Raw genomic sequence first — 26,280 nt, forward strand, 5'->3', positions numbered from 1 at the left:
TTCTGTCATCAAAAGGCATGAGTCAAGTGCATGATGGAATATCTTCAACATCCCTGGATGAGTGTTGCTTCAATAATATGGAAGAAACTTCATAATATCCGAACAAAGCAAACTTGTTGATTGCCATCCCATTAGCCAACTTCAACGTTCTCTCCATTACTGATGCACAATGTTTTTAATGTTACTCACCATGGCTACCCCAACAGTCCTTTGCTAACACGAGAATTCCACTACCAAGATGGCAAGTGTTTCAGGTACATGAGAAATGCCACTGTCTCCATGTCCCCTTCAAAGATGTGTCCTATCCTGACTTGGGAATTAATGCTATTCCTGGAGAGGGGAGACTTGCAGCTTGGGCAACTGCCAGTCTTCCATTAAAAAAAACCTTTGCCCAGGAAACTTTCCAAGGTGCAAATCCATGGTCTATCAAGACTAACGGAGGCCTACACAGGTACAGCAGGTACCTAATAAAGAGACCCAGTGAATGTTCATGGTCTTCTGCTGTTGTCCATCCACTTCAAAGTTCGATGTGTTGTGCTTTCAAGATGCTCTTCTGCGCACCACTGTTGTAATGCATGGTTCTTTGAGTCACTGTCAGCTTGAGCCAGTCTGGCCATTTTTCTCTGATCTCTCTCTCTCTCTCATCAACAAGAGATTTTTGCCCACAGAACTGATGCTCACTAGATGTTTTGTTTTTCACACCATTCTCTGTAAACTCTACAGGCTGTTGTATGTGAAAATCCCAAGAGATCAGTTTCAGAGATTCTCAACCCACCCCATGTGGCACCAGCAAAGTGATCAAAGTCACTTGGATGACGTTTCTTCCCCATTCTGATGTTTGGTCTGAACAGCAACTGAATGTCTTCAACATGTCTGCATGCTTTTGTGCACTGAGTTGCTGCCACATGATTGGCTAATTAGATAGTTGCATTAACGCACAGATGTACCTAAGAAAGTGGCCACTGAGTGTATATCTCCACCAGAATACAAATCTGTCTATTTGTAAATCTTTTTTATATATTTATGTTATTTGAAACTGTTTAGAATTTTAAATTCGATGAAATATAATATGACTTTGACTTTGTTACATTTATGGGAGATTTTGTTTTATTGGTTGACAAAATATACAATGCAAAAGAATATTTTAGTGAGGCTGGAAACAATGATGATAAACTAATTGCTGCAATTGATTAAGAAATAAATGTACTGTTTGTGTTTCTGTGTGTAGGTTTCATCTGACAAACATATTCCACAACAAGTGGTGTCTTCTGCACCCAGCCGTGTGGCTGCAGTTGGACCCTATATCCAGTCATCCACCTTGCCCCGTGCCCCACAAAAACTTGAGCTCCTAGTAAAGCCAGCCTTTCCGAATGGATCATCTACTCTATCCAGTGTGCATACACATGCTGTTTCAGTAAATGCCCAGACTCCAACAAAATCTGCTGTGCCTTCAGTGAAAGCGCCTGTTGGTAAGCAACTTGATCTTTTTCTCTCTCCCTCCCACTGCTGGTGGGATCTAATAAAAAGATACGTTATTAAAAACAAAGCACAATGTTTTGACAAAAATATGTGACTGTCACTTTGGCTTTCTACTTTGTTGACTTGTTAGCATTAGGGTCTTGGATCCATGATTGAGATGCAATTTTTCACTCAGTTAGCTGCATTCTTCCATTCTTGACAAAGCTTTCCCTTCTAAATCTTCACTTATATCATGTTGCCCTTTCTTTATGCATCATTCTCAGCCTCTTTCCAGTTTCCTTTATGATATAGAACTAGAATTTGTGTGATTGACGCAGTCATATTTTTCTAAATTTTAACATTCCTCCCTATATTACTTAAGAAAAGTGATTTACATTGTCTAATTAGAAATATATCAAGTGTATAGTGCAGATGGAGAAAAATTGTCCGGAAATAAGACATGTTTTCTTCGGAGATGCTGAAAAGTATTAATATTTCAAATTGATACTCCTTGAATTTCTGGCCATAATAATACTGTAAGGAAATGGCAAATAGGACTTTTATCTGTCTCTGATACAGTTAATGTGATTTTATGTCTTTGGGAGTTGGGTAGGTTTTAAGCCGTTCATTGCTATAATAAACTAGGACGTGTTAAGTATAATATTTGACAGTGTGTTAGATTAGTCAATTGAATTGACATAACTCCAGTTTGCTTGCTAATTATTTTATTTCCTGCAATTTGATTTTTCATTGGATCACTGTCTTAATATGAATGTCTTCTAAAAATTTGCTAATCTGTGTTTTAGAGCATAGACTTGCAAATATACTTTGTTGGCTCATGCTCTGCATGTGGATTTTTATACCAATGTAAAGTTATGAGGCTGAGGAAAAACTGACAAGTTTACTTTTGAGTTTCATTTTCGGTGTTTGCTGAAATAAAGTGTTATGGATCTCAACTTGTAAGTTTGAATAAACAAGATATTTTTGTGGCCATAAATGCAAACATTGTGTTGTTAACATAAATGTGAAAGATATAAAACATAAATATGTATTCAGGTTAATATTTTAATGTTTCTTCTATATTCCAAGTTCTAGATCAATCACTAAAATAACACTTCTTGATCTGGATAGGTACAAGTTCCCATTAATACTAAACATGAATTTATTATTAACTTTTAAGATGCTCTTTTCTCTCTTTTTTTCAAGTATCTTGAGATCTATTTAGTGCAATGGTGAGAATATGTCAAACTTGTTTGTGGAGACCTGAAATGTAAGAAAGTGCTACTAGAATTATTTCAGTGTATTGGATAAGAATGTGCACAGCCTAATCAGCAACATTTTTAGAAGTTGGGATACTAATTTTAAATATTCTTTGTTACAAATAACTTACAGGGAAGTTACAAAATTTAATATCAATTTAACGTCAGCATTGCCTTACCAAGATCTTGCTGATGGTCATTTGAACAAAATGCTGTAACCATCCAATAGGCATTAATTTTTCAGTCACAATACTGGGTAATTGTTTGAAATGGTATGGGGGAAGGGTGGTTTGAATATGAATATAGAAAGATTATTGTGTGTTTGAATGTTCTAAAGGTCATTAATTCCCTTCATTCCTTCTTGAGCCAGCAGTACAGTGACACAAAATTAAAGTAAGGTTTGGTTTATTTTGAAGTTTGCACTGTAATATCTTCAATCTGGAGCTCAAAACACTTTGTCAGTTACTTGTTTTTGTGCAAGTTGCTATCTTTGGCCAAATGCTGGTAAGATGATCATACTTTTAAATATATATAAATACAATTTTTTTGGCTAATTTTGTTTTCCCAGGTTTCACAAATCAGATTTCTTCTTGCAGCTAACGCAGCAATTGCCTTACTCAAAGACATCTGTAAATTAAAAATCTATTGGTAATTACTGTGTATGTAATTATTTTAGATATTCACAAAGAAGCTTTCATGAACTGCTAAAGTGTGCAGTTACTGGTTGTGTTGGGTACAGTAGTTGTGAATTGCAAATTAACAAGGCCTGCGACAGCCAACAGAAGGTATTATTGTCCCTTTGCAAGGATACAACCACCCAAAATTCCATGAGTCGCGGTAACATTGACAACTTCTGTTCTCAAACCACTTATAGTAGTTACTTTTTCTTGTTCTCAGCTGGCATTGTGACTCAGGCACATTTGCAGACACCACCTCAGTCTGGTCCCGAAAGGAATGAACCAAGTTTTGGCGTTCCTGTTCGTCAGCCTTCAACAACTGCTTCCTTGAATGTTAGTACTTCAAACCTGATCAGAGGTGCAGCGGTACCCAATGCAGATCAAGGTAATATCTGTTTCTTCTTTTTACTTTCTGATTTACAGATGACCAAGTGCACTCTACAATTAGGTAGTTTTGCAGTTTTTCTAGAATCATTAATCTGTTCATTTTGCTCCACAGCAAGGCTGAAAAATGTTAGACTGTGAGGCAAATACCTTTAAAAGTATACGGTGTTGAAATTAATTTTTCTTCCCCTGATCCATGGATCTGGCTGTTGCAGACAAGGGCAGCATTTATTGGCCAGTCCCAGTTGTCATTGAGAAGGTAAAGCTTAGCTGACCCCTTGAAACACTACAGTCCTTCTGGCAAATTGTGCTATTCTGTTGGGTTCCAGGACTTTGACCCTGGAAAGTGCTTTTTGTGTATGGGGCGAACTATGTCCTTGTACTGCATATAGAAGGAATTAGTTTAGTGTGGAAGAGAGGGTACAATTCAAGTGGGCCCCTTTATCCTGGAAGATGTCAGACCAATTGAGTGGTACGGGAATTGCAACTATTTAGCAAGATTGAGAGTATTCAGTCAATTGTAGTAGTCAAAGGAAGCTGGATGAATGGGGAGAAGAACTGGGTTGCTTCTACATAGACCCATTATGAACTTAATTGATGATCACTTGTGTGGAATTTGGATTTGAGTGAGTGAATCAGGGCTCCGTCTGTCATGGTCGACCATGGATGTTGCATCCTAGCTGAATAGATATACAAGCCTGGGCAGGATGATAGCTGTTGCCCATGTAGCAAACTGCTCCTCTCCACGCATCTGATGAACCCAAAGGAAAGGCAGAGACTGATACAATTTGGTACTAGCAGTGTTGCCAGAGTTGCCAGTCAGTGTTGTACTCAACATTAGACTGCCTTGGGAACTCCAATTCTGGATATTTGCTTCGGGGTTTACTCCTCAATCCTTCCCCATTAATAAGTGTAGCCACAAGACAGCAGAGGCTTGAGATCAGAGTTTTCCTTCTTCGAGATGAGCTACCAACCATGGCTGACGAGCCCCATCTGCCCAAAGCGACTTGTTTTAAGGCACCAGTAACCCACCTTTGCCCTCTCTCCTGTCAGTAGTAACAGTTCCACCAGGCTTAGTAGCTAAGCAACACATGAAGGTCAGGAGCTGGACTTGGTTGTCTGAGGGTATTTGAGGCACACACCATTAGGAGCATTTAATAGGTAGTGGGAGCTTGTCCCCGTTACCTCCCCTGGCTATAACAACCTTAAGGGATCCATTCAATTTATAATATAAATAAACTACTTAATTTGATGTATAGTGATAAAACTATATATCAAATTCATTCAAGCCTATTCCCTTGTGTGAAGATTGCTTTGCCAAACAATTGCAATCCAGAGCTCCGTGGAACTAATCAATTCCTTTCATGGTACTGAAGAGCTAAAATAGGTTTAAAACATGTAAATCTTCCAGGTTTTAAGCCAGGTAGTCATTGCACCAACTGGCATTTATTTTTTGTTTGACACTGAAACCTGCTGAGATAAACGAGTGAACATAATTTTTAAATTCATTTGACAGTCGGTGATGGTGATGTTGTGATGAGAGACAAGAATGATAAGAGAGTGCGTTGTTTCTCTATGTTTGAATCCATGGATCCATCAGCAGTAATTCCATCTTCTGGAACATTAAGGAAAAACCAGAGCAGTGAGGACCTTCTTCAGGAAATACAGGTATGGAAAAATGTTGCATTCTACAGTATCACATGGCAAAATATGCTTTATGGCATAGATATCCTTCCTCCTAAATTATCGTAACAATAAAGTTGCATCCTAAATCAACAGATTCCAAAATCTTCATAGTTATAAAACTCTTTAATAAAAATAAAAGATTTTCAGATAAATACAAATGAATTTACCCTCAAGCTTGTGAAATTTGAAATACTATTTTCAATCATATATATGCTGCAAAAAATCACTGTTCATTCCCATTTTATATGGCATCATCCTCGGGCATAATACTCATTTTAGCTATACAAAGGAGAATTGAATGAACGTTCTTCCACTCACTTGACTGATGTAATGCATTTTGTTACAGACGTCAACCATTTGAATACCGTTTCTTTTATAATTGTACTTATTTCACTTAAAACTTGACAAAGGCTTACTATGTTACAGCCCATCTCTCCATGTTCTGAAATAACCCTTTGGCTGTATAAGTTCATAATTTTTGATGGGTTGAGAACTAAAGAAATTTTGCTGTGAGTTTCTTGTGAAAGATAAAATAATGATCTTGTTTTGGTGGAATTGTTAGAGTTTGATATTTTTTCCTGTCATGGAGGCCATTTAGAGCATTGAGTCCACGCTGGCTCTTGAAATATTTCCATCAATCCGCAGATTAATTTCCCCGTGACCTGTTCTCTTCTGTTTTGTGCCCTTCAACTTGGCTCAATTCTCCAATCACCTACCTACAGACTCAGTTTGTGCCAGTTCAATTAACTGTCTTTGGGATGTGGGAGGAAACCTACATAGTCACAGGGACAGCATATAACCTCCTCACAGACACGTGCAATAATTAACTCGGAATCTAACTGGTGTCTTAAATTTTTCCATATTCCTTAAAAGTTGGGTCTAATTAATACATTATTTAGTGCAATATTGGAGCGATACTTATGGAATCAATTTCTTCATGTAATTGTAAATAAAATTTGTAGTTAATATTTTGGCAAAGTTATTGTCACATATATTAAATGGTAAGGAGTATTTTGACGATAAGTAGTTCCCTTAATTACAGCTATTGGGGTTGGGGTTGGCATTATGCACAGAATGAAGGGACTCCCAGGCTGGTAGCATTAGAATGTTGAGAGTCAGAGGAGCGAAATGTCCAGTGAAGGAAAATGGTGTCAGTGGAGCTGTCAGAAATGAGGCAAGTGAGAAACTTAGTGGCACAACCAAAGTTTTGACTTTGGTAAAAAAAAATGGGACTGTGACATGGTTTCAAAGGTACATTTAATGTCAGAGAAATGTATGCAATATACATCGGAAAACTCTTTTTCTTTGCAACCTTCCATAAAAACAGAGTGTCCCCAAAGGATTAATGACAATTAAATGTTAGAATGCCAAAGTCCCTCCCATGCGTAAGCAGCAGCGAAGCAAACACCCCCCCTCCCCCACCAGCAAAAATAGCATGGGCACCCACCACCAAGCACTCAATTGTGCAGCAAAGACACAGACTTGCATTACCCCAAAGCCTACTCGTTCACCTGGTATTCAACATACCACAGGCTCTCTTTCTCTCTAATAAGGGAGAAAGTGATCTCTCTGTTTTACAGCAAGAGGGGAGACATAACAACTCGCTGGTTTATGAAGTTTGAAGTTCATTGCGTTGCTTTTTCTGAGCTCTGTGCCCAAAGATCTCTAGATCACAGCCAGAGATCTACCAACTCCCATGTCACACTGATCTCCTGCCAAGACACCGACCCCCGATCCGCCCATCTCCAGAGCTACAAGATCTCGGACCTCTGAAGGCGCGCTAATCTCTTGGGCCACATCCTTGTCATGTCAAATAACAGCCAGTGATGAAATCCCGAGAGCGGGTCCCATTTCCGCAAAGAACCAAAGTCAGTGTGTAAACTCCAGGTCAGGGTCTTCAAAAGAACCCTGAAAGGAAAAAATAGAGATATTAAAGCTAGAAATAGAGCTGTTTCCGAAGATGCAAGCAAAGAGGTCGCCATTTAGCGCCATCATAACTAAGCTCTGCCCTCTTCTAATCTCACATTGGTGATTAAGGATGAGCAGTATTTGGCATTGTCTGACCAAGCTGGGGTTTAGGTGGGATGGTAGATTGGAATCAAGCAGGGAAGATAATAAGATCTCCATATCCAAAGATGACAAAGGCTTGTTCTAGGATTCCAATAGAAGAGGGATTATGCCACTTTTCTGGTCATGACTCAATTTTTGTAAATTTAATGATGCAAATGAAAGTTGTGGTTAAGAAGAACTGCCAAATTGTTTGTTATGTGCATCAAACTGAAGAGTGACCGTGTAGAAGATGCAGTTTATTGTCAAGAATAGAATTTTGTATGCGGCACGGTGGCTGATTTGTTAAGAACATGATTATTTCAAAACAGAAGTTCCTGATGAATAGAAATCATAACTGTATAAAGTTATATTTTCACCTAACATGGTTTTATTTCAATCTTAACTTTCAGACTGGTAACAAGAATGTGGTTAAAGTACCGCCCCCTGTTCCTACCAAACCTAAACAGATTTCCTTGCCCTTTTTTGGACCATCTGGCTTAGCTACTGCAGCAGAGAGTAAAACTGAATACAACTCACAAAAGTTACCTGGGACTGCAGGTACTATGGCCAATAAACTTAAGCCAGCCCAAGCCACAGGACCGCAACAAGTGCAACATTGTGCCTCAAATGCGCAACTTCAGCCACCTACAGAGGCACCTCCTGCAGCTACAGTTAGGCCTTTTACCCCACAGCCATCCAAAGAACCTCCATCCCAGCCCCTGAGAAAACCAGAGACTGTGGCTGCCAGCTCTATCTATACAATGTACACTCAGCAACAAGCACCAGGCAAAAACTTCCAGCAGGCCGTTCAGAATGCCCTGACCAAAGCGCAAACACGGCCACAGTTCACAAGTGGTAAGTAATATGCATTTAACATGAGTATTTAACTGCTTTTAGTGGAGAATAGTCTAATTGCTTAAATAATTTGTGGTGATCAAAGAAATAATCCTCCACTTTCCTTATTCCAAAATAGTTTTAATTTGGAATTCATGTCATGTTATTTTCTAAGCCTCCTTTTGACTCTTCAAGTTCTGGGACATTTTGTCACCCAGCTTATGGCTTCCTCTTCAAACACCTCTGTTGCAGAACTTCTGTCAAGCTTGTTCATGTTAAAATCGAGTTTATTGTCATATTACAAGTACATGTATGCACAGGTGCAATGAAAAACTTAGTTGCAGCAGTATTACAAGCAGATAACATCACATGAGCACCAGTCACAAGAAAAATTAAACATAAATTATACATAAATTTTACAAGAAGAATCACAACTTGAACAAAAAAAACCCAGGATGATCAGAGTGATCACAGTGTTGCTAATTTGTAGCGGTGATTAGGGTTTTGCTGATTGGTTCAAGAAATAGAATTGGCTTACTAATGTCAGATGTATTGAGGTGCAGTGGATAAAACTTGTCTTAATATAATCAAATCATTGCACAGTGTATTGAGGCAGTAACAATGCAAAATAAAGTGTAATAACTGCAGAGAAAGTGCAATGCAGGTAACCAATAAGATGCAAGTTTCCAATAAGGGAGAATGTGAGGTCTGTAGTCTTAGAACAGTGGGATAGAAGCTATCCTTGAACTTGGTATGTGCTTTCAGGCATTTGTATCTTTTCCCTGATAAAGGAAAGAAAAGAGAATGTCCCGGTTCATTTGGATCTTTGGTCATGCTGGCTGCTTTACTGAGACTGCACAAAGTATATTCATGGAAGTGCAGCTGGTTTCTGTGATGTGCTGAGCTGTGTCCACGGTTCTCTGTGGTTTCTTGTGCTCATGGGCAGAACAATTGCCATACCAAGCTGCTATGCATGCTGATGGGATTTTTGTCTATGGTGCATCAATGGTGAAAAAGTTAGTGAGGGTTGATGTAGACGTGCCAAATTTCTTTAGCCTCTCGAGGAAGTAGAAGGGTTGATGAGCTTTGTTTTCTGTGGGGTCTGTGTGGTTGGATCAGGACAGGCTTTGGTAATGTTAACTCCTAGGAAACTGACACTCTTAACCTTAGTACTGTTAAAGTAGACAGGATCATGTACATCATTCCCCCTCCTTCCCTTTCTTGAAGTCAGTGACCAGCTTCTTTGTCTATGAGAGAAAGGTTGTTGTCATGTCACTATCATGGTAGCTGTTCTTGAACCTGGTGGTGAGGGACTTTAACCTTTTATACCTTCTGCCCAATAGTAGTAGTGAAAAGATGGCATTACCCAGATGGTGGAGATCTCTGATGGATGCTACCTTCTTCAGACAGTACTTTCTGTGTAGATACTATCGGTGAAGGGGAGGGATGTGCCTATAAAATGTTCAGCTTCTTGTGCTCTTGTGTATTTGAATTTCCATACCAATCAGTCAGGATACTTTTGAGCAGTACATCTGCAGAAGTTTGCACAGTGTTCAGTGACAAGCTGAATCTCCTTACTCTACTAAGACATAAAGACGCAAATGTACTTCTGATTGCATCAATGTGGTAGGCCCAGAACAGCTTATCAGATTGTTAGCACCTTGGATTTAAAGCTTCTGACACTCTCTACTGCCTATTCCCCCATTGTAGATAGGTACATGTTCGTCCTTCCCCTTCCTGAGATTAATCAGTTTTTTAGTGTTGCTGACTTTGAGCACTAGGCTGTCACCACATGACCAAGTGTCCTGTCTTGCTCTGATATGTTGACATCATCATGTGTAATTCATCCAATAGTGGTGTTGTCAGCAAATTTGTATGTCACTGGACCTGTGCTTAGCCATTTTGCCATATATGGGGGCTAGGGCAGGAAGCTGAGCACACAGCCTTGAGATACATCTGTATTGACGATCAGTGAGACGGAACCGTAGTTGCCCATCCTTACACATTGAAGTTGCTGATGAGGAAGTCAAATATCCAGATGCAGAGGGGGACACAGAGGCCCAGGTTTTGAAATTTGATGATGAATTTGGATGGCATGATTGTGTTATACACAAAGGTGTAGTTGATGTATAACTGATGTATGAGTTATTACTGTCCATATGATCCAGGGCAGAGTGAAGGGCCGGAGAAATCTCATCTGCCTTTGACCTGTTGTGGCAATAGGCAAATTGGGATGGCTCACACCAGCAATTCTATCGATGTCAGTAAGGAGTTTGTAAATTCTGCCTGTGGTCATGTGGGTTTCCTCTGGGTGCTCTGCTTTCTCCCCAAATTCCAAAGATGTGCAGGTGGGTGGGTTAATTGGTCACATGGATGTAATGAGCATTGTGGGCTTTTGGGACAGAAGGACCAAACTATATCTGTAAGTAAGTAAATGCCTGAGGCTAGAATTGATTTATGCCACAAGCAATGCCACAAATGAAGTACCTCATTTGCAGTTGATAGCCAGATAATTGTGAACACAGTACATTTTCCATTCTTTTCATTTTGATCTCTCCACAGTTTGTTGAAATGATCATACTTAACATATCATGGAGATAATGATACCGTGAAATTAGCCACCAGATCACCATGGGAGCACCAACTGATGGTGGTCAGCCTCACATTCCTTAGGAGAGTCTCTGTTATGACACACTGCATATTTGGAATGTGTTGAGGTTAAGTCAGTACTAGAAGGACTGTTCTTTGGTCTTGGCTGTAAACCATGTACTTAGCACTGATATAATTGCTCTTCCTAATTGCTTTATTGGCCTGAAGCCAAGCTTGCACTTATCATTTACCTACACTGCATGTTTTTGGTACCTTTATCCTGCATTGCTACTGTTTTACCCTGTCGGAGCTCAATAGACTGTATTTAATCTGTATAAACAATATGCAAGACAAGCTTTGCAGTGTATCTTGGTACACTAACAAACCAATTCCATTATTTCCTATTACGGCCATCAGGGAGGAGGTACAAGAGCATGAAGGCCCACACTTAACATTTTAGGAAGAGCTTCTTCCCCTGTGCAATCAGATTTCTAAATTGTCTTTTGAACTCATGAGCATTACCTCACTATTCCTCTTTTACACTATTTATTTATTTTGTAGTTTTTTAAAAATATATTGCACTTTACTGCTGCCACAAAGCAACCCATTTCATGACACATGTTAGTGATAACAAACCTGGTTCTGATTCTGAAGGTTATTCACTTTTCATCCATCACCCATTATGTATTCCACCTTGAATAAAATTCTGCTGCCTGTATTCTGTATGGCATTATCACTTAACCTGCTATCTGGAGCAGATAGGGAAACAGATCCTGGGAAGGTGTAATAATAACAGAGTTGTCGTGATGGGAGATTTTAATTTCCCAAATATCGATTAGCATCTCCCTATAGCAAGGGGTTTAGATGGGATGGAGTTTGTTAGGTGTGTTCAGGAAGGTTTCTTGACACAATATGTAGGTAAGCATACAAGAGGAGAGGCTGTACTTGATTTGGTATTGGGAAATGAACCTGGTCAGGTAACAGATCTCTCAGTGGGAGAGCATTTCGGAGATAGTGATCATAATTCTGTCTCCTTTACAATAGCATTGGAGAGAGATAGGAACAGACAAGTTAGAAAAGCGTTTAATTGGAACAAGGGGAATTATGAGGCTATCAGGCAGGAAATTGGAAGCTTAAATTGGAAAGAGATGTTCTCAGGGAAAAGTACAGAAGAAATGTGGTAAATGTTCAGGGGATATTTGTGTGGAGTTCTGCATAGGTACGTTCCAATGAGACAGGGAAGTTATGGTAGGGTACAGGAACTGTGGTGTACAAAGGCTGTAATAAATCTAGTCAAGAAAAGAAAAGCTTACAAAAGGTTCATAGAGCTAGGTAATGTTAGAGATCTAGAAGATTTATAAGGTTAATAGGAAGGAGCTTAAGAAGGAAATTAGAGCCAGAAGGGGCCATGAGAAGGCCTTGGTGGGCAAGATTAAGGAAAACCCCAAGGCATTCTACAAGTATGTGAAGACCAAGAGGATAAGACGTGAAAGAATAGGACCTGTCAAATGTGACAGTAGGAAAGTGTGTATGGAACTGGAGGAAATAGCAGAGGTACTTAATGAATACTTTACTTCAGTATTCACTATGGAAAGGATCTTAATGATAGTAGTGATGACTTGCAGCAGACTGAAAAGCTTGAGTATGTAGATATTAAGAAAGAGGATGTGCTGGAGCTTTTGGAAAGCACCAAGTTGGATAAGTCACCAGGACCGGATGAGATGTACCCCAGGCTACTGTGGGAGGCAAGGGAGGAGATTGCGGAGCCTCTGGCAGTGATTTTTTTTGTATCATCAGTGGAGACGGGAGAGGTTCCAGAGGATTTGATGTTTATGGATGTTTTTCCTTTATTCAAGAAAGGCAGTAGAGATAGCCCAGGAAATTATAGACCAGTGAGTCTTACCTCAGTGGTTGGTAAGTTGATGGAGAAGATCCTGAGAGGCAGGATTTATGAACATTTGGAGATGTATAATATGATTAGGAATTGTCAGCATGGCTTTGTCAAGGGCCTTACAAGCCTGATTGAATTTTTTGAGGATGTGACTAAACACATTGATGAAGGTAGAGCAGTAGATGTAGTGTATATGGATTTCAGCAAGGCATTTGATAAGGTACCCCATGCAAGGCTTATTGCAAAAGAAAGGAGGCATGGGATCCAAGGGGACATTGCTTTGTGGATCCAGAACTGGCTTGCGCACAGAAGGCAAAGAGTGGTTGTAGACAGGTCATATTCTGCATGAAGGTCAGTCACCAGTGGAGTGCCTCAGGGATCTGTTCTGGGACCCTTACTCTTCGTGATTTTTATAAATGACCTGGATGAGGAAGTGGAAGGATGAGTTAGTAAGTTTGCTGATGACACAAAGGTTGGAGGTGTTGTGGATAGTGTGGAGGGCTGTCAGTGGTTACAGCGAGACATTGATATGATGAAAAACTGGGCTGAGAAGTGGCAGATGGAGTTCAACCCAGATAAGTGTGAAGTGGTTCATTTTGGTAGGTCGAGTATGATGGCAGAATATAGTATTAATGTTAAGACTCTTGGCAGTGTGAAGAATCAGAGGGATCTTGGGAACCGAGTCCATAGGACACTCAAAGCAGCTGTGCAGGTTGACTCTGTGGTTAAGAAGGCGCACGGTGTATTGGCCTTCATCAATCGTCGAACTGAATTTAGGAGCCTAGAGGTAATGTTGCAGCTATATAGGACCCTGGTCAGACCCCACTTGGAGTACTGTGCTCAGTTCTGATTGCCTCACTACAGGAAGGATGTAGAAACCATAGAAAGGGTGCAGAGGAGATTTACAAGGATGTTGCCTGGATTGGGGAGCATGCCTTATGAGAATAGGTTGAGTGAACTTGGCCTTTTCTCCTTGAAGTGACGGAGGATGAGAGGTGACCTGATAGAGGTATTTAAGATGATGAGAGGCATTGATCGTGTGGAAAGTCAGAGGCTTTTTCCCAGGTTTAATGTGCTGGAGAGTAGGTACAGGGGAGATGTCAGGGCTAAGTTTTTTACTCAGAGAGTGGTGAGTGCATGGAATGGGCTGCTGAAAACGATAGTGGAGGCAGATATGATAGGGTCTTTTAAGAGGCTTTTAGATAGGTACATGGAGCTCAGAAAAATAGAAGGCTATAGGTAAGCCTAGTAATTTCTAAGGTAGGGGCATGTTCGGCACAACTTTGTGGGCCGAAGGGACTGTATTGTGCTGTAGGTTTTCCATGTTTTTCTATGTTTCTTTTTCTGTTTTCACTGATCCAGGATGCCGTCTGTCACTAAAGCAATCTTTCCACACCATGCTCTGCCCTGCCTCTAAGTATTTCTAGCCTTGTACAGGCATGTAGCCAATGGGTTTCATTCTTACAGACAGCTAGAAGTTGATTTTGTCTGTGTGTTGCAAAGTACACAAAAATCACTACATGGGTAACCATACCTCCACAGAATTGCAATGAATAGCAGTAAGAGCACATAGGACTAAAAAAGGAAGGATAATTATGACAAGGAGAGGGAAAGGGAGAAAACTAATTCTGTTGTTCATAGGAATGAAAAAACCAACTCCCACTCCCCATCCTCACCACATTCTACAGAGGTTGTGTTGAGAGCATCCTGAGCAGCTGCGTCACTGCCTGGTTCGGAAATTGCACCATCTCGGATCGCAAGACCCTGCAGCGGATAGTGAGGTAGAAGATAGTGAGAAGATCATCAGGGTCTCTCGTCCCGCCATTACAGACATTTACACCACACGCTGCATCCGCAAAGCAAACAGCATTATGAAGGACCCCAGGCAGCCCTCATACAATCTCTTCTCCCTCCTGCCGTCTGGGAAAAGGCACCGAAGCATTCAGGCTCTCACAACCAGACTATGTAATAGTTTCTTCCCCCAAGCCATCAGACTCCTCAATACCTAGAGTCTGGACTGACACCAACTTACTGCCCTCTACTGTGCCTATTGTTGTGTTTATTATTTATTGTAAGGCCTGAACTGTTCTGTGCACTTTATGCAGTCCTGGGTAGGTCTGTAGTCTAGTGTAGTTTTATGTTGTTTTATGTAGTTCAGTGTAGTTTTTGTGTTGTTTCTTGTAGCACCATGGTCCTGAAAAACGTTGTCTTGATTTTACTGTGTACTGTACCAGCAGTTATGGTTGAAATGACAATAAAAAGTGACTTGACTTGGATGAAGCTATATGCATAACTCAAACTCCTGAATTAAATAATATTATGAGAGCTCTTTCATATGTAGAGGTGTCTATAAGTTCATAACCTGCAAATTGCCTGTATATCCCTTCACTATTCAACCCTCTGACTCATTCATTCCACAGATAATGTAAAGCTTCAAACAGCAGCCTTTGGTTTAAAATGCAGATCCTCACAGTTGCCAAGCATCATCAATATTAGAAAAATGATGCAAGTAAAAATAATGTATTTTCCAAATATTTTTTCCTTCTAGCTTTGCTGTGGAATGTAATTATTATCACAGCACTGTAGTTTTATTTGTGCTTTTTTACAAACTAAATGCAATATGAGATTATCTGTGCCTGTTGAATAAAATTAAAAAGTTTTGCCTTGCTGCTGCTAGATATTTTAAGCTAATTAGTTATGTTTACCTCAGGGCTTTTTTGCAAAAACTCGGTAGTCATATGAAATATTTATTTAACTCTTAGGTACTCTGAAGTGAAAATGTATTCTGCAAAAATCTTGGCATTAATTGAAATAGGCTTTCAATTTTGTCTCAAAGCAATTAGGAAATGTAGCTGAATCATAGTTTTCATTGTGGAAACATATGATAGTGCGGTTGCTGGAATCTGGAGCAACACATAGGCACTAGAGGAACTCAGCGGGATAGGCAGCATCTATGGAGAAAAAAAGACAGTTGACATTTTAGGTTGAAACCCTTCACCTAGACCCAAATAAAGGGTCTTGACCCAAAACAGTGTCTAATCATTTTCCTCCATAGATGCTGCCTAACCTACTGAGTTCTTCCAGCACCTTTTGTTTTGCTGCACGTTGGGGAAAGTTTTGGTAACTTATTTGCTGCATCAAAGGAACTAAGTGACCAAGTTGGTGGTTCTGTAGTTTCAGAACCTCTGTCATTAGATTTTGCTTCATTTTATCTCAGCTCGGTCTCAAATTCAACAATAATCCTAGGTTTATTGTTCATAAAGAAGGCTTGCTTTATTTGCATTCATTTTGCTGTTACTTTGTTTTAAAATTTGCAATAAACCAAAATGCTCATCAGTGGATGCCACACCCCTCCCCAACATGTTTAATCCCTACCAGAGCATTCAATTCATCTGTCTCCAATTTCCGCATTCTAGTTTAATTGAACCATAGATTTATATGTCAGATGTAATTTGCACACCCAAAGGTTAATTTTCATTTAAGCCCGTCTCATCATTGATTCCAGGTCAGCCTGAGCAAGCTTTCTTGTATGCGCAATGTGATAGCCTGTTTCCTTTTGGAGGGAAAATTGAATCTTGTCAATGGTTGCTCAAGCCAAGTTTTTGTTATAAACAGTGTTTGCCTACTTCTGTTCATTTCCACATCTATATAATGTTACAGTATTGCAGTTTAGTCTGCATCAGTAAAGACTAAAGCAAAGGTACTGATTTGGGTGTAAACTGAAAGATGACCAAAATCCTCAGTAAAATGAGGAAGGGATGCTGGTCCTGCTGTTCAGTATTTAAACTGATTTCATAGTTTAAATTTAAGGATGAAAATGCATCTGAAATTAGTCTTACAATGAATATATTCATATACAAATATTCTTTCATGTTGACCTGAACTGTATCTCTCTCTGAATCTTGCATTATTTTGTTAATTGCAGTATATGGCAAACCGGTGGTTTCTGCATCTTCACAGAATTATATAAACAATCAGTCTCAAGCTGACCAGGAAATCAATACTCTGTATTCAAAGAGCCAAGATAAACCAGATTGCCCTGAATCAGAGACTGATAATGCTGCATCTCTTGGAGACCACTCGGAGACTGAGCGCATTCCTCGTCCGCTGAGCCCCACGAAGCTTCTTCCTTTTATGTATAATCCGTATCGAAATCAGAGTGATGCCGATTTGGAGGCATTAAGGAAAAAACTGTCCAATGCACCTAGGCCACTGAAGAAACGTAGCTCCATTACTGAGCCCGAAGGACCAAATGGACCCAATATTCAAAAGCTGCTCTATCAGCGTACCACACTAGCTGCAATGGAAACAGCTAGTCCAATGCCATTCTATCAACCAAAGCAACCTGCTTTTTCATCTGCTGAAGAGAATACCATAACTGAAAGCAGAGATGTCAGTGTTAAAGTGGAAGATGAGACTACAGCATCAACAGTAGAAATTCCAGATCAAACAGAACCAGGTGTCAAAAAGGAGACTGAGGCATCAGGTGCTGAAGAACTTGTGAAAACTTCCCCAGGTAGCTCAGCTCCTTTTCTGGAAGGACAGCTTGTAGTTCCTACTCTTTTACCTGCTGTGGAAGAGCAACCGAATCAGGAGAGCCCACTTTCACCGCAGGAGTTAGCAGAAGAATATCCTCCTTACCCACCACCACCTTATCCTGTTGCTGGTAATCATGACGCTGTTGGTGATGATAGCTATAATATGCGTCCACCTGAGATTACTGGACATACAGTCCTGCCACCTGTGAGTAGTATTTACTGCAGAAATCCTACTGGAATATTGGACTCATTAATCACTTCTGGGTATATAAAATAAATCATGCTGGATGCACAGTTTGTAAATTTTATTTCCACCATACTCAATTTAAATTTTATTAGAATTTAAGTAATTTATCTGATTACCCCTAAATACTGTTTATTTCTCAAAAGTATGCTCAACAATTTAAAAATGTTTATCTCTCTAGTAGCCAAATACTATATAATTTAACTGTATTTGGAGGTTAAATGTTGAACTCAGAACTCTTCTCTTCTGTATCCCTTGCCTTTCCCATATGCTTCCAGAGGGGAATTTTTGTATACAGTTGTAAACACTTTTGCAAAAATTCCTTTTTCTGGGATACTGAGGCTGATTGTATAGCTTTGCCTCAATTGCCCTATCAAATGCTAAGAATCAAATCTGGCATCTCCCTAACTTGTTTAATTGGTCGAAAGTAAATCTCTCCAAAGAATTTGGTACATTGGCTCCTGAGTGATTTTTTAGTAAGTGTTATTTGATATTGCTTTTAATATCTATATAAATTTTGTTGATTCAGGGAAAAAGAACAAATCTGAAAAAGGTGGGGTCAGAGCGTATAGGTCACGGTATGAGAGTGAAGTTTAATCCTCTAGCCTTACTGCTCGATTCTTCTCTGGAAGGTGAATTTGATTTAGTCCAGCGTATCATCTATGAGGTATGTTAAATCCATTGGTATACCTTAATGTCCAGCATTCATAAGCTTTTTCTGCATCAGTTTATAGTTTTAGTGACTTTACTGGAGAGTTTTTTTTAAATAACTTCTTGTGCATCCCAATACTTTATATCTGTAAATCTGTACCTGTTTCTTCATTTCTATGCCAAATAGTATGACTCCATTTGTTACTTGTGAATGTATCTGCATCATTTGGCTGATCAAGGAGCACTGTTTGTAGTTCATTCCAAAAGAAAAGCGAACCAAATAATTGCATTTTTTCTTTTTATTGTATGTTCCTTTTCCTGAAATAGTTTTCTAATGTGAATACTGTAGTAATCTGTATCCTTAAGCAAGAAACTAAATGTTATAAAATGAGTGGCCCATTGTCCTGAAATGAAAGACACATTTGCATTTGTATTGATTACATCCAGGTTGTATTTTTTTAACTAGTGACAGTACATTAAGTTTTTTTTCCCAAAGTTTCAAGCTTCCATATTCCGAATTGATTCATCAAAGCTTTCCAGAATATCATACTTCCAATAACCATGAATTCTGATGCAATAGCTTGTTCATTTACTTTTGTGTGGATGCAGTTGTCCCTGTTAGAACTGTTCGCTGCTATCCCAATAATAAGCCCTGGATCACTAGTCACATCAAAGGCCTCCTAAACCAGAAGAAGAGGGCCTTTAAAGATGGTGATCGGTTGGAGCTTAAAAGAGTTCAGAAGGAACTCAGAGTACAGATAAGGGGGGCAAAGGAGCAGTATAGGAGGAAGCTAGAACAAAAGCTGCAGAAAAAAAACATGAAGGAGGTGTGGGATGGGATGAAGATCATCACCGGATGCGGTGCAAAGCGGGGGGCGAACATAAGTGGAGATGTGGAGAAAGCGAACCAGCTGAACAACTTCTTCAACAGGTTTGACAGCTCAATCTCATCCTCACCGCAGAAATCCACACCAGGTTTGACAGCTCAATCTCATCCTCACCGCAGAAATCCACACCAGGCTTACTTCCCTCACAGGAAAATAGCCACTCACAGGAGACCTTGCCCACGCCCAGGATTACGGCTGCACAGGTGGAAGGTCAACTGAGGAAGATCTGTACTAGCAAGGCGGCTGGACCGGATGGAGTTTCCCCTCAATTACTGAGGGCCTGTGCGACTGAGCTGGGAGAACCACTACAGCGCATCTTCAACATGAGCCTGGAGCAGAGAAGAGTACCCAGACAGTGGAAAACATCCTGTATTGTCCCGGTACCGAAGAAACCACAACCAAAGGAGTTGAATGACTTCAGACCTGTTGCCTTGACGTCGCACGTGATGAAGACCATGGAGCGGCTGATAATACAGAATCTGAGGCCACAAACCAGGCACGCCCAGGATCCTCTTCAGTTTGCGTATAAGGAGAAGGTGGGAGTGGAGGATGCTATCACATATTTGCTGCACAAATCACTCTCTCACCTAGAGGGGGTCAGTTGTGCTGTGAGGATTACATTCCTTGACTTCTCTAGTGCCTTTAATACCATCCAGCCCAAGATCTTAAGGCACAAACTAACGGAGATGGGAGTAGACTCTCACATGGTGGATTGGATAGTGGACTACTTGACAGATAGACCTCAGTATGTGCGGTTGGGAGACTGTAGGTCTGACACGGTGGTCAGCAGCACATGAGCGCCGCAGGGAACCGTACTCTCTCCGGTCCTGTTCACCCTGTACACATCAGACTTCCAATATAACTCGGAGTCCTGCCATGTGCAGAAGTTCGCTGATGACACGGCCATAGTGGGGTGTGTCAGGAATGGACAGGAGGAGGAGTATAGGAAACTGATACAGGACTTTGTGATATGGTGCAACTCAAACTACCTGTGTCTCAATATCACCAAGACCAAGGAGATGGTGGTGGACTTTAGGAGATCTAGGCCTCATATGGAGCCAGTGATCATTAATGGAGAATGTGTGGAGCAGGTTAAGACCTACAAGTATCTGGGAGTACAGTTAGACGAGAAGCTAGACTGGACTGCCAACACAGATGCCATGTGCAGGAAGGCACAGAGTCGACTGTACTTCCTAAGAAGGTTGGCGTCATTCAATGTCTGTAGTGAGATGCTGAAGATGTTCTATAGGTCAGTTGTGGAGAGCGCCCTCTTCTTTGCGGTGGCGTGTTGGGGAGGAAGCATTAAGAAGAGGGACGCCTCACGTCTTAATAAGCTGGTAAGGAAGGCGGGCTCTGTCGTGGGCAAAGTACTGGAGAGTTTAACATCGGTAGCTGAGCGAAGGGCGCTGAGTAGGCTACGGTCAATTATGGATAACTCTGAACATCCTCTACATAGCACCATCCAGAGACAGAGAAGCAGTTTCAGCGACAGGTTACTATCGATGCAATGCTCCTCAGACAGGATGAAGAGGTCAATACTCCCCAATGCCATTAGGCTTTACAATTCTACCGCCAGGACTTAAGAACTTTTTAAAAGCTATTATTAATGCTTTTTGAGATAGTGATTTAGATGTATATCATATTTTTTTACTGAGTTAAGTATTGTATGTAATTAGTTTTGCTACAACAAGTGTTTGGGACATTGGAAAAAAGTTGAATTTCCCCATGGGGATGAATAAAGTATCTATCTATCTATCTATCTATTTGTACTAAGAAATTTTTCAGAAAAAAATGGTTTGTGCTATTGTTCTACTCACTGGAATTCAGAAGGATAGGGGGATCTCATTGAAACCTTTCGAATGTTGAAAGGCCTAGACAGAGTAGGTGTGGAAAGGATGCTTCTCATGGTTGGAGAGTCTAGCTCAAGAGGGAACAGTCTCAGGATAGAGGGGCACCCTTTCAAAACAGTTGCAGAGAAATTTCTTTAGCCAAAGGTGGTGAATTTGTGGAATTTGTTTCCATGTGCAGCTGTGGAGGCCAGGTCGTTGGGTGTATTTAAGGCAGGGATTGATAGGTTCTTGATTGGACGTGGCATCAAAGGTTATGGGGAGAAGGCCAGGAACTGGGGTTGAGAAGGAGTAGAAAAAAGGGATCAACCATGATTGGGTGTTGGAGCAGACTCGATAGGCCAGATGGCTTAATTCTGCTCCTATGTCTTATGGTCTTCTGGTCTTATATTGTAATATCTTATCGTTTTTGTAGGTGGAAGATCCCAGCCAACCAAATGATGAAGGAATAACAGCACTACATAATGCTGTGTGTGCAGGCCATACAGAAATTGTGAAGTTCTTAGTACAGTTTGGAGTAAATGTTAATGCAGCAGATAGTGATGGGTGGTAAGTTATAGAATGTTGTTATTTCTGGTCTACCTTGTAACATTCTTGGTGCAATCTAAATGCCAATTTTATGGAAAATGGTGTTGCAAATTGTTTCACAGCATATAAGAAAATTAAAACAAAAACAAATCTGTAATCTTAATTTTATTTCCAGTGTATTTAAAGTGATTAATATAGTTGCATTGTCTTCTTGAAATATTTGCATTGACACAAGAAATTCCAGTTGAATTCAAGCAAGCTAATGAAATAATGACAGATTGGCTATTCGCTGTAAGCATTTCAGAGCTATCTTCAGGTATTTTAGCATAATTATTCATTTCATGATTGAGACCTGTACAAGAATCAGATTGCAGTCTTGTTTGTCAAATACACTAAAACTCAGTTGTATTTTGACACTGTGAGAATAATTACTATTTACACACATCAGTTTTATTATAGGCCACTTAAATAGTAATTTTCATATTTTGGAGGAAATACATTTAATCTAATTTTAACTAGCTACTGTGTTAAAGTGCGACTTAACAGAATATTGTTCATGTTCATGCACTTTTTAATATAGAGTAGAATTCAAATCTTGTGCTGCTGCTTCTTAGCCCATCACCCCTACTGGGGCATAGGTCTTAGACAACAACTTGCCGGAGTTCCTCTGTCCATGATTACATGCAGGAATTATGAATGAAAATTTGTCATTACCTATTTTGCTTTTTTCCCTCATGGAAAAAGAATCCAAGTTATCCCTATACCAGATGCGCTTCTTCTGGTTTGTAGTTTTATTGCCAGTTGCTCTTTGCATGGGTGATTTTTCTTTTTGATAGGTAGTTCCTCAGGATCAAGGATGATTTGCTTCTAGTCCAGTTTTATGGTTACTTGGGTGTCTAATGAGGTCACTGTAGGAACCACATTATTCTGCAGATAAGAGGATGACAGAGCAGGTGGATGGTTGTGTGGTAGTACGCTTCTGCTTTCATAAGGCTTCTATGGGCTTCTGATGCTTAACCTAAAACTTAATGCTGCTTCTCCACTTTGAACATCAAGGTACAAAGTTCCCAGGAGTCATTAGAAATTTTGCATTTTTGCAAGGAGTCTTTGAACCCATTCTTGAATAATTTCTTCTGTGCACTTGCTAATCTATTCCCAAGACATAGTTGGGAATAAAGTGTCAGTGTCAGTATCAGGAGCCTGGTGCCAGGCATGCAGAGGATTCTGCAGATACCACATTGGAGGTATTTTTCCAGTGCTTTATGATGCTGTACGTAGATAATCTAGGTCAAGGTCCAGGTGGACAACAGTCACTGATACCCAAAAGTTTGATTTTTCTGTCAATTTTAGACTATCTTCAAATACCCCTTCCAACTGACCAAGCTTGGTGCCTTCAATGTGTCAGCAATGGTGAATTTCATCTTTGATTTTGCCTTTATTGAGAGGTTTTGCAGGATTGTAAATATGGACCTTCATTGTTGAAGGGAAGTGTGTAAGACCCTTCCTGATAACAAAGCATTGACTGAAATGTTTTGTGATGCTACTCCACCTGGTGGCACAGTTGAAAACTGGGACAAATTTGCTATTGAAAGCTGAATAGTTTGAATAACATAAGGCTGAGAGCTTGTTGCCTTTTGTATAAGAATACAACATTCCCCTGTTAATGAAATGCTTCCAGCTGATGGTATTCAAATTTTACTGCTGTGCTTAACTTCATAGTGTTACGGATTTCTGCATTATATTTGTATTTTGACCAAGTTTGTTAATAATACCCAAATATTTATCTAATACTCAAATGAAATGAAAGCCAGGGAGCCCATATTCTTGCCTGACAACATTAATCTGATGGCATGAGTTTTGACTTGTGTTTGGATGCTAGGTTCCTTTAGGTTTCCTTGTATCCATTATAGAGAGACTAATCGTTTCCATCAATGATTTGACTGGGCAAATTTTTGTGCAAATGTGAGGTGAGGGCCTCCATCAGTCAGAGATGACCCTGGATATTGTCCTGACTGCCTGGGCAGTAGGCTATGGAGAGCAAGCTGGTGCCCGTGTATCAAACTCCCGCTCTCCACGCACCTGATGAACCCAAAGTAACGGCAGAGACCAGTACAGCAGTGTTGCAGGAGTCAGGATTGAACTCAATGTAGGCCTCCCTTAGGGACCCCAGCTCTGGATTTTTCCCTCTGGGTTAACTCCTGAAGCCTTCCCCATCAGTGAGTATAGCCATGTAACCCTTGGGTTCTGTTGGCTGCATAAGTCTAGGGAAGACAATCTCTGGTCCCACCGAACGTATGAGATTAAGGCATGAAACCTCCTGTTCATGTGGATGCTGTGTGATGTGTTATCCTGGTACAAATCAGTACTGCCAAATAACAGACAGTACATCATATGCACTTAAACGATTTAGCTTTATAATTTATAATTTGACTAAAGGGTTAGTAAAGTAAAACAGAAAGAAAAGGGCCCATTTTAATGGAACAGTCTAATGTGCACAAGTTGAAGCTCACGGTTTCCCTTCTCCTGGTCCTCCATCAATTTCCTCGAGCTTCGTCGACTCCCAGCCCCACTCCAAGTCCACTCCTTTCTGATGTCTACCACCTCTCCTTCCTGGCATCTTCTCTCTCCATCTTCCGCCGAACAAAAGTCCCAGATCACCTCGGTGACAGGCTCACAGCCAGAAAAAACACTCCCCTCATGGGACGGCTCACATTCCAAATCTCTAACCATAAACCAAGCACTGCTGCTACAGAAAGACCATTACATTAGCTGTGCTTCTAAAGGCCATAACATTAGCATAACAAGACCATAGCATTAGGGAACCTTTCCCAGGGTGTTACAGCTGCAAGATAGCTAATGTTTGAGATTTGAGCTTTCCTTCTAGATGAGCTGACAACCCCATCTGCCCAAAGTGACTGGCTTTAAGGCATCAGCAACCTGCCTTTATCCCTTGTTAGTAGAAACAGTTTTGCCAGGCTCTGTAGCTATGCCACACGTGAGGGCCAGGAGTTGGACTTGGTTGTCAAAAGCTATTTGAGGTGCACATCATTGGGGGCATTTTAATAAGTAGTGGGAGCGTGTCCCCATCACCACCCTTGGCTATAACAACCTTAAGGAACCTGTGAAAATGTGTAAGTGTAAATAAAATAGGCAAAGAAGTGAGGATAAGCTAGGGTCGTATAAAAATGCTTTCTGCAATACTGAATAATAAAAGGTTAGTCAAAGAAAAAGTGCACTTGTTTGACCAAAATTAACAGGTAAGTGGCTGCACGAGGAGTTAAAAAGCACTTTGTATCTCCTGTAGAGAAGATTGTGTCAATAAAGGAGAACCCTTTCTGGTCAGAGATTCCCAGAATTGGACTTGATACAAATAGAGCATGAACCTGATTATCTGCAAATAAGCAAGATCAGCATGACTGGATTGGATGGGAAGCAAAAGTGGAAATTGTGTCGCATTTAGTGGAATATATTGAATCTGTTTTTTAAAAGAGAGGATAAGTTATCCGTAGAACAGTCAAATAACAACAATCAGCGTGGAACTGTTAAAAATATCATGTGAGGATTGATCGGACTGTTTAAATCAATGGAGGGGATTGATAAAGATGGAATATTTTAATCTCAAAATGTCATAAACTTCTTAACAATGTCCAGACCATCAGACTGAAGGTACAATGCTAATGTGGATACAGAATCCGGCAAGGGACAAAAAGTAGGATACAATAGTGAATGATAATTTTCTGTGTTCTGAAGGAATTGTGAAGTGGTATTTCTTTGGCAGTACTGAAAACATCAGATCATTTCAAATATATTTCATAATTTGGTTAAAAAGAAAATGTCGAAAACACTCAGCATATGTTGGAGTACAAATGGACAGTGCTTCAGGTCTGAGATCTTTTGCCTTAATCCCAGTTCTGACAAAAGATTCAGACCCTGAAACATTAATTCTTTCTCTTTTCATAGATGCTGATTGACCTGCCAATTATTTCCAGCATTTGTTTTTATTTTGGATTTCTAACATCTGCACATCCCCGTTTCATTCTTATGATTAAGATTATCAGGAGTGTTATTTGAAAAGTCCATAGATGACACAAAACCTTTGATAGTATTAACCAAAGATCTGGAGGTAATATGAGAATTTTAGGGAAGAAGGTTATGAGCTAGATTGCTCTGCTGCCTGAAATATGGCAGCAGCAATCAAATCATGACTGAAAGAATATTATACAGTAGCTGGGAGCTTAATGTCCAGCGATGAACTTTATATCAAAAGGACGGGCAGGAAGGCAGAGGGGGTTGTTAAAAAAATTAAATCAAATCATTAGAAAGAGGACACATAGGGTCAGAAGTGTTGAGTCATTGTGAATAGAGCTAAGGAACTGCAAGGGTAAAAAGACACTGATGGGAGTTTGTATTACAAACTATCAAACAGTGGTAAGGTTATGGTGTATTAGTTACAATGGGAGATAGAAAATGCAAGCCAAAAGTTACAATAGTCATCAAGGATTTCAATATGGAGGTAGATTGAGAAAATTGGGTTGGTGTGGGATTCCAAGAGGGGGCTTTTCTAGAGTGCCTATAGGATGGCTTTTTTGGGTAGGTCATGGTTGAGCTCACTAGGGGGAATCAGCTGTTCTGGATTTGGGTGTTGTGCAACGAACTGTAATTGAGCAGAGAGCTTAGGGTAGAAGGAACCTTGGGGAGAAGTGAGAAGGAGAAGCTGAATTCAGATGTATCCATATTACAGTGGAGTAAAGGAAATTA

General features: G+C 40.2%; 1 protein-coding gene across 1 annotated transcript in view; it reads left to right on the top strand.

The window, feature by feature from the left end:
• LOC140730336 (apoptosis-stimulating of p53 protein 2-like) overlaps nucleotides 1–26,280 on the top strand; it is an 83,295-nt gene that overhangs the window by 47,023 nt on the left and 9,992 nt on the right. Inside the window, exons 9-15 of the mRNA XM_073050615.1 lie at nucleotides 1,229–1,469; nucleotides 3,615–3,779; nucleotides 5,295–5,446; nucleotides 7,924–8,368; nucleotides 16,753–17,570; nucleotides 18,139–18,276; nucleotides 21,410–21,543. Of these exons, the coding sequence (XP_072906716.1) occupies nucleotides 1,229–1,469; nucleotides 3,615–3,779; nucleotides 5,295–5,446; nucleotides 7,924–8,368; nucleotides 16,753–17,570; nucleotides 18,139–18,276; nucleotides 21,410–21,543 (2,093 nt within the window). The remainder of the gene's footprint in view (nucleotides 1–1,228; nucleotides 1,470–3,614; nucleotides 3,780–5,294; nucleotides 5,447–7,923; nucleotides 8,369–16,752; nucleotides 17,571–18,138; nucleotides 18,277–21,409; nucleotides 21,544–26,280) is intronic.

This window comes from Hemitrygon akajei, chromosome 7, assembly GCF_048418815.1.
Source record: "Hemitrygon akajei chromosome 7, sHemAka1.3, whole genome shotgun sequence".
Lineage (NCBI taxonomy): Eukaryota > Metazoa > Chordata > Chondrichthyes > Myliobatiformes > Dasyatidae > Hemitrygon > Hemitrygon akajei.